General features: G+C 35.0%; 1 protein-coding gene across 1 annotated transcript; it reads left to right on the forward strand.

Moving 5' to 3' along the window:
• Positions 1–6,797: 6,797 nt before the first annotated feature.
• LOC127440319 (corticoliberin-1) lies at positions 6,798–9,359 on the forward strand. Its single transcript, XM_051696839.1, has 2 exons — positions 6,798–6,871; positions 8,944–9,359. Exon 2 carries the CDS (start codon positions 8,964–8,966, stop codon positions 9,357–9,359), a length of 396 nt encoding a protein of 131 aa, XP_051552799.1. The 5' UTR covers positions 6,798–6,871; positions 8,944–8,963.
• The last annotated feature ends 101 nt before the right edge of the window (positions 9,360–9,460 follow it).

Raw genomic sequence — 9,460 nt, forward strand, 5'->3', positions numbered from 1 at the left:
ACAAGGAATGGACTGAGGCTGGGGTCAAGGCATTAAGAGCCACCACACACAGACGTGTCAAGGAATTTGGCTACAGTTGTTGTATTCCTCTTGTTAAGCCACTCCTGAACCACAGACAACGTCAGAGGCATCTTACCTGGGCTAAGGAGAAGAACTGGACTGTTGCCCAGTGGTCCACAGTCCTCTTTTCAGATGAGAACAAGTTTTGTATTTCATTTGGAAACCAAGGTCCTAGAGTCTGGAGGAAGGGTGGAGAAGCTCATAGCCCAAGTTGCTTGAAGTCCAGTGTTAAGTTTCCACAGTCTGTGATGATTTGGGGTGCAATGTCATCTGCTGGTGTTGGTCCATTGTGTTTTTTGAAAACCAAAGTCACTGCACCCGTTTACCAAGAAATTTTGGAGCACTTCATGCTTCCTTCTGCTGACCAGCTTTTTAAAGATGCTGATTTCATTTTCCAGCAGGATTTGGCACCTGCCCACACTGCCAAAAGCACCAAAAGGTGGTTAAATGACCATGGTGATGGTGTGCTTGACTGGCCAGCAAACTCACCAGACCTGAACCCCATAGAGAATCTATGGGGTATTGTCAAGAGGAAAATGAGAAACAAGAGACCAAAAAATGCAGATGAGCTGAAGGCCACTGTCAAAGAAACCTGGGCTTCCATACCACCTCAGCAGTGCCACAAACTGATCACCTCCATGCCACGCCGAATTGAGGCAGTAATTAAACCAAAAGGAGCCCCTACCAAGTATTGAGTACATATACAGTAAATGAACATACTTTCCAGAAGGCCAACAATTCACTAAAAATGTTTTTTTTATTGGTCTTATGATGTATTCTAATTTTTTGAGATAGTGAATTGGTGGGTTTTTGTTAAATGTGAGCCAAAATCATCACAATTAAAAGAACCAAAGACTTAAACTACTTCAGTCTGTGTGCATTGAATTTATTTAATACACCAGTTTCACAATTTGAGTTGAATTACTGAAATAAATGAACTTTTCCACGACATTCTAATTTATTGAGATGCACCTGTATGTGTGTGTATATATATATATATATATATATATATATATATATACACACAGTACTGTGCAAAAGTCTTAGGCACATAAGATGTTTCACAAAAGCATTTGGCTTAAGATGGTTATTTATATCTTCAGCTTTAGTGTGTCAATAGGAAATATAAATGTTAGACTCCCAAACATTACTTTTGCAAATAGAAAAGATTAGAACAGAAGAACAAGGAGCCCTGCAACAGATGTCATGGTCCCCACAAAGCCCCCCACTGAACATCGAGTCAGTCTGGGAGTACTTGAAGAGACGCAATTGAGACAGCCGAAATAGATAGAAGAACTGTGGCGAATTCTCCAAGAAGCTTGGTACATCCTATCTGCCAACAACCAAGAAAAACTGTGTCCAGGTGTACCTAGGAGAATTGGTGCTGTTTTGAAGGCAAAGGTGGTCGCACCGAATATTGATTTAGCTTTTTTATGTTTACTGGACTTTGTATGACATTAAGTGATAAATGAAAACTATTTATGGCATTATTTTTGAAGACACCCTCACTATGCAACATTTTTCACAAGTGCCTAAAACTTTTGAACAGTGCTGTATATATATATATATATATGCACATGTATACATAATGTTATAAAATATACTCCAAGAATGTTAATTTAGTGTAAAGTTTATAGTATATTTTCTGTAACATATTATTTTAATTATTAATGTTTTTATTTAAACCTCAAGAGAAACATTTTCACTTAAATTAAAAAGTATTTGTATAGCACTTTCACAATAAATATTATTCCAAAGCAGCGTTTCTGAGAGTGTGGCCTTACAACCCACAGTGAGCAAGCTAAAGGTGACAGCTAAAGGTTCAATATTTTTATCACAAACCAATGTGCAGGATTTTATTATTATTATTTCTTACAGTTAACCCTTAAATACATGGAAATTTCACCAAACATTCTTTCATATTCAGAGATCTATCACAAATGGATCTACAAAATGCCCAGAAAGTGTAACATTTTCAAAACATATTTTAAGACAATTAGAAAATAATAGAATAAAATGTATTTTGATGTTTTATATTTTATATATCAAAGAGAAAATGCAACAAATCAGGACAAATCTAGAACAGGATTCATTACTTCCACACTGCAATTTTATGAGATGCAACTGTCGAACACATATTGAGCTACACATAAGATACACATCTGCACTTTTTGAGTCTGTAAAGACGCACAATTTACAGAATTTCAGGTTTACACCCAAATGCCAATAGTCATATCATATTGTTCATGTGTTAAACTTGCTATAGTTTACTTCCATGTTGCTTCTTCATCAAATAGCAATGTCAAATATAAATCAAGTCAATAACTGAAACAACAGCGCCACCTTGAGTAAGAAAAAGTATGTATAATATGTGTGTACATGCATATGGGAAGAAAATCAAAGTGATATAACAGTAATTTGAATGAATATTATACTCATTTGTCTTGAAACAAACAAAGAAATAGATATCATGATAGTAAAATTATTTGATATGAAATAATCCTTAAAATATCACTTACACTATGGAAGTGCAAATTAAAAAAATAAAATAAAATAAAAAAACCTGACACTCTTACAAAACTCTAGAAAGTCTCTAATGACCGGTACTTAAACCATTATAAAAACATTTGTTTTGTTGTTACAGTTTTGCCTTTTTATTTTATTTATTTATTTATTTATTTTTTGTAAGAGAAAGGTTGAGGAATACTAAAGAAGTGTGGGCATATCTCCAAAAAATGGATGAGGTACAGGGGGTGGAATGAGGTCCTGGGTCACTAAAGACCCAAGGTATGTCTTAAAGGGTTAAAACAAAGGCTGTCGATAGCAAAAAATAACTATGATTAATCTCATGATTTCCAACCAGTCTTTAGAATGCAGAACAAAACAGTAATAAAATTGTATTCTGTTATGTAAAAAAAAAAACATAAAACATAAAAAAAATGTTTTTTTATTTTTTTGGAAGATTTCTACGGACCCCCTAGCACCCCCTTGCAGCCCCCTGGGGGTCCCGGACCCCAATTTGAAAACCGCTGTTTGGTCCCACGGGGTCCTCACAAGGATGTTAAAGGCATAGTTCACACAAAAATGAAAATTCCCTCATCATTTTACTCATGCCATCCCAGACGTGTATGACTTTCTTTCTTCTGCTGAACACAAACAAAGATTTTTAGAAGAATATTTCAGTTCTGTAGGTCCTCACAATGCAAGTGAATGGGTGGGTACCAAAATTTTGTAGCTCCAAAGACTCCAGTAGTTAAATCTATATCTTCATAAGCAACATGATAAATGTGGGTGAGAGACAGTTCAATATTTAAGTCCTTTTTTACTATAAATTCTCCTCCCTGCCCAGTAGGTGGCACCCACACCTATCATATCACATCTGAAGTCATGGATTTAACCACTGGAGTCTAATGGATTACTTTCATGCTGCCTTTGTGTGCTTTTTCGAGCTACTCAATTTTGGTACCCATTGACTTGCATTAAATGGACCAACAGAGCTGAGATATTTTTCTAAAAATCTTTGTTTGTGTTCTGCAGAAGAAAGAAAGTCATTCACATCTGGCATGGCATAATTTCCTACATTTTGGGGGCCATGTAGGTTCTACTTAAACAACAAATTACTAATATTTTATTATTGTTTTACACAATTTAGAATGATAGTCATCAAAACTATGAAATTACAAAAGTGAAAGTAGGCCTATGGAAATAATGTAAAATTTGTAATTTTCTGCATGCCTCACCTTTTTTCAGAAACACACACTCCATCTGTATGTATGTATGTGTGTGTGTGTGTGTGTGCTTCTACCCTATAGTCACTGTGATTCTGTTTTTATTTCCTGTTGTTTTATCATAATATGTTAACAGTGCTTCTGCCACAACATGTTAATGGTGTTTAACTCTTCAGTGTGGAGCAGCTGTTTGTGTTAATTTACTTTAACAGAATGCTTTTTTAACAGCTGGACCACTTTGAGTTGATTATTTAATATGTCAGTAATTACAGTGGAATGATAAAATACAAACCATCCAAAATACACACACACACACACACACACACACACACACTTACACTCTTATCAATTTTCTGTCCTTCCAACAAACACACTTATACACTCATTCATACTTATTAACTTGCTGCATTCTGGCTTCTATGTCAAATGGAGATTAAATATTCTAAAACTAAAACAATCAAACAAAGAAATCACACATCACACAATCACAAAAATTGAGACACAAAGTAATAAAAAAGGCCCCTGTATTTCTAAAAATTTTCCCCTGCAGCAAATTCTTCTGTTTTTAATTGTAACATCCGATATTGTTCTTAGTATTCTATTATAGTCCTAGTTATACTTAGTATTACAACTGATGTTGATTTAAAAGGCTATAGTTAATGAATTCTCAATCTTGAGAATTTGTAGTAATAAATTCATTAAATTGAAGTATTTGATTTAAATGGATGAGACTATTTCTTTTATAAGGTTAGAAACTAAATTGCCCTCATAAAGGTAAAAAATGCCCCTGAAAATTAAATCCAGGGGGCAAATATCACCCCATAATGTAAAAGTTCATTTCTGAGAGACTGCCACACATCCTTGACTGTCAAACCAACAATGTCACCCTCCAAATCTATTTTAATGTTTATAATGTTGTGTATGTGAATGTGTTTTGTAATATACACTGACATGTGCTGTATGATTTATAATTTGCTTTAGCAGTTGGTGCAGAGAGTTGCTGATTTGATGAAGATATTCAGCGATGATAAAGGTCAGAGGTGTCAACACATGTGTGAGATGTCTGGATGGTGACCTGACTCCCACTGTGTGTCTTTCATTGCAGCAGTGTGAGACCTTTACCAAAAAACACACAAGTCCTCCTCCTCTCTCTCTAAAGAAAGTGCACACTTATGCACACACATGAACTCTTTCCTCTTCAGCTCTCTCTCTCTCTCTCTCTCTCTCTCTCTCTCTCTCTCTCTCTCTCTCTCACACACACACACACACACACACACACACAAACACAGGCTGGCAAGCCAGGGGTTATTTACAGTGGCCCCAGAAGGTATTTAGACATTTAGACTTAAAAATATAAAACCAAATGGCATTTGCAAACAATAATGCTAGATCTTTGCTCAAAATATTTTTCTTGGTATTTTTGCAATTACATTTAACCTATGCAGGCATCAAGGTCATTTTAATGGATGTTTGAAGTCAGTTCCCCTCAAGTTCGACAACCAGAAAGCATCTAATACTTTTGTCTTAACTTTTAACAGTATTTTTTTCTTTGTTTTATCTTTGTAGAATAATAAGCATCTTCTTTTTGTGAAATGTTAAAAAGAGTGCTTGCTGTCTAAATAAATGCTACTTGGTTTGATATTTTGTTATCTAATGCAATGACGTTCGTACATTTTTCAGATGAGTGACTTAAAGATAGTTCACCCAAAAATGAAACCTCTCGAATCATTTCATCTGTGTATGCATGGCTTTCTTTCTTCTGCTGAACACAAACAAAGATTTTTAGAATATTATTTTGAATATCACAGCTCTGTAGGTCCATACAATGCAAGTAAATGGGTACCAACATTTTGAAGCTCCAAAATGCACATAAAGGCAGGATAAAAGTAATTCATGTAACTCCATTGGTTAAATCTATATCTTCAGAAGCTATATGATAAGTGGGGGAGAAACAAATCAATATTTAAGTCCTTTTTTACTATAAATTCTCCTCCCTGCCCAGTAGGTGGCAAAATGGATGAAGAGTACAAATCGCCAAAAACAAAAGAGGAGTGTGAAAATGAAACTGGAGATTGGTAGTTAAAAAGGACTTAAATATTGATCTGTTACTCACCCACACTTATATATCACTTCTGAAGATATAGATTTAACTACTGAAGTCATATGAATTACTTTTATGCTGCCTTTATATACTTTTTGGAGCTTCAGAATTTTGGTTCCCATTCACTTATATTGTATGGACTTACAGAGCTGAAATATTATTTTTACAGTCTTCGTTTGTGTTCAGCAGATGAAAGAAAGTCACACACATCTGGGATGGCATGAGGTCGAGTAAATGATGAGAGAGTTTTCATTTTTGGGTGAACTATCCCTTTAAGTGTCCAGGTGCTTTTGGGTCCGGATACGGTGCATGATAAAATGCTTTGCCTCCTTTAAACGAGAGCTGCTAATATATAGTATTTACAAAGGAAAATAACACTTTAGAACTAATTTCCAATTTTGCTAACAGCCAAACAGTTTTATTAATGACATAACAGCTCTTCTCACAAACACATGAATATATTTGAATACATTTAGCCTATTTAATGTGTCCATGTTCTGATTATTGCAATAGGCAATTCTGTAAACCAGCTGATCCCACATGGAAGGTACTTGTCCGCATCGGCAAGTTGTGATTTCAGCACGAGAAGATGCGCTGCCCTCCCAGTGCGTCATCAACAGAGTCTCTCAATTACCGGCGACCGAATAATTTTCATTAACACAAATTAGTAGAGACCCGGTTAATTATTCGGAGACTGCTCTAGATTTAATCTTCAACGTAAAATTAAACACGCATGCGGAGTTCGAGAGAGGTTCTATACAGCATATTCATTTTGGACCCCTCGAACCAGAGCCAACTACCCCGTGACTCATTCATGTCTCTCTGCCATCTTAGAATTAATGTGCTCTTCGCGCGCATGTGCGCATCATATAAAAATCCCCACCGATGCTCGCGCTCCACCGACTGACTCAGGTGCGGACGAGCTCCTCTGACGAACGCAGTACATTCCGGAGAATTCGTGGAATCTGACAGCAGCTCTGAGGTGAGTGTGAACTGAACACAAACTGCACAACTGTTTACTTTACGACTTTTTCTTTAACCTTTTTTTAATTTAATTAAGCTATTCAGTTTTTCTTCGCAAGAGAATGTTACAAGATTTATTTATTTTAATAAAAATAAAAAATTTCTCCAGACAATGATCTCGATTCAGCTATACATTTTAAGAGTAAATTGTGTTTTTAGTGATACAGAATCAATATTTGTACGAGGATAATTAATATTCTCATTGGGATGGGCTATAGTGGAAACCGGGGCCAGTTTAGACCTAATGTTTCTCAGTGTTGGTTTATTTTTATAGTCTGTTTTATAGTCGTGTCTGCAAAAAGCATTTTTTTCCCCATGAAAAATTCATATATTGGTGCTCTCATGCACCAATAGCCTGGCATGTTGTCAGAAATGTGAAACAGTGGGAACCTGCCATGCATGACCAAGGCTTTTCAGCAAAAATTGCTTAATTTATTACTTTAAAATTTTATGATTAGCCTAATTGATCAATTATGATCCTGAAACTCAAACCTCATTAGTAGAAATATCAAACCATTGCTTTTTTGCCAACAGAAATGGGTTTAAAATCTACTTTTATTAGACATAGTTGACCCTTGCCTGAATGTATGTGTGGTTGTGTTCACTTGTTAGCTATTACATAAATGTGAAATGTGAATTTTAGTTTGGAGCACAGAATACACAAAAAAAAAAAAAAAAAAAAAAAAAATTAAAAAAAAATAATAATTAATAAAAAAAAAAAAAAAAAATCTAATTTAGGATCATTTTGAAGTATAAAGTATAAATACAAAACCAATGCACAAAAATGTCATAACTAATTTCCATTAAACTGAATTGTGTATAGCTTTAACAAAATTAAATTAATACAACTTCAAATATATATATATATATACATTTTTTATTTATTTATTTTTTTTTACTGTATATTGTTAAAGATTACTCAATTCTGTTTGATGGTAATTTGTTATACAATTTAAATGCTTAAACCTAAAAATTATTTCTGAGTGTGTTTGATGTGTAATTTGACTTGATAGTTACTGAGCTATAGCCCTTGTGCCAACTTCCTCCTTTTGACTTGCACCTGTCTCCCTTGTAGCAGAGAATAATTATTAATCTTACAGGTATCTGTACAGGATTTGTTGGCTTAACAACCATAAAGTATAAAAATAAATAGCCTCTGTTTAGAAATGCACATATTTATAACATTTTTAGCTTTGCTTAATTTTCATTAATGTGTACAACACAAAATACAGTATAAAGTTTAAGGGGAACTTAGAGAGTAACAAAGAAAATGAACAATTGTGAGTTCCTTGAACTTCTTAAACTTACAAATCCATAAAATTAAGATTTTATTTAGACCCTACTAGTAACTCAAACAATCAAATGAAAACTGAGGTTGTGGGGAATAAGCTCTTGAGCTTGAATAATTTAAGCATGTTTGTTTGAAAAAGAAAAAGGAACTTATGTGGGCAGTTCTTATTAAGAATTAATAGAGATTTTAGCTATTTTTGTATTATTGTTATTGTTTTACTGTACATAGTGTTCCATAAGTAACTTGCATCCTGTCCATTCCATGCGCATGTGAATATGCATAGATGAAATGTGACTTACATGCACTTCTTTGGGGAATTAAGTTTAATGCCTGACTTCTGTTAGAGCCAAATAAATTAAGTAGAAACAGTGATATAAACATTAATTTGAAACAACTTGCTATTAGTTTCTATATTTTATTCATGTGACATACATGATTATGTAAATAAAGTTGAAAGAACTGAAGTATTTGTTTATATCTAACAAATCTTTTCTAGTTGTGCTGACATAAAATGCACACAAGTTGAATTAACTTAAAATGCGTGATACAAGAATGCTACATATATGTTTTAAGTAAATCCAACACATCATATTTTTTCAGCGTAGATCATATATAGCCTAAGCCTATAATATATTCAGATAACTTTGCTGATACAGTATATAAGAAAAATGAAGTCCATAATAATGTCCGGCCAGTTCTGGATATGTTTTTATCACTCTTTTCCAACACGTTTTTTTCAGATTACCGTGAATTTCCTTCAATGAAGCTGCACGTGCTGCTCATGGCGGTGTCTCTCAGTGTGTTCCTCTCGCACTCTGGTGAGTCCGCTCCAGGACACACGGACACACAGCTACCGGTTCTGACGCACTTAGGAGAGGAGTACTTCATCAGACTGGACAACGACCGGAGATCACCGCCGCACACCGAGGCGCTTCAGCTTCAGCTCACACAGCGGATGTTAGGAGGTCAGGTCGGTAGTGTCGGTAATAAAATCGTGCACAGTCTCGAAGAGCGCGAGCGCCGGTCCGAAGACCCTCCCATTTCACTGGATCTGACTTTCCACCTGTTGCGCGAGGTGCTGCAGATGGCACGAGCCGAACAACAAGCCCAGCGGGTGAGCAACAATCGCAAGATGATGGACTTCTTCGGGAAATAAAACATATGGGTTACATCAAAAGTGTTTTTATTTGCATTTTTGTTGTTTTGAGTTTGTTTAGTGGTCCAAAATCACAGGAGTCCAGAAATGTATCAGTATAT

The sequence above is a fragment of the Myxocyprinus asiaticus genome, chromosome 5 (assembly GCF_019703515.2).
Source record: "Myxocyprinus asiaticus isolate MX2 ecotype Aquarium Trade chromosome 5, UBuf_Myxa_2, whole genome shotgun sequence".
In the NCBI taxonomy this organism is placed as follows: Eukaryota; Metazoa; Chordata; class Actinopteri; order Cypriniformes; family Catostomidae; genus Myxocyprinus; species Myxocyprinus asiaticus.

Bases quoted from the DNA above. Each gene is read 5' to 3' on its own strand.
- LOC127440319 (XM_051696839.1), top strand. From the start codon at position 8,964: ATGAAGCTGCACGTGCTGCTCATGGCGGTGTCTCTCAGTGTGTTCCTC.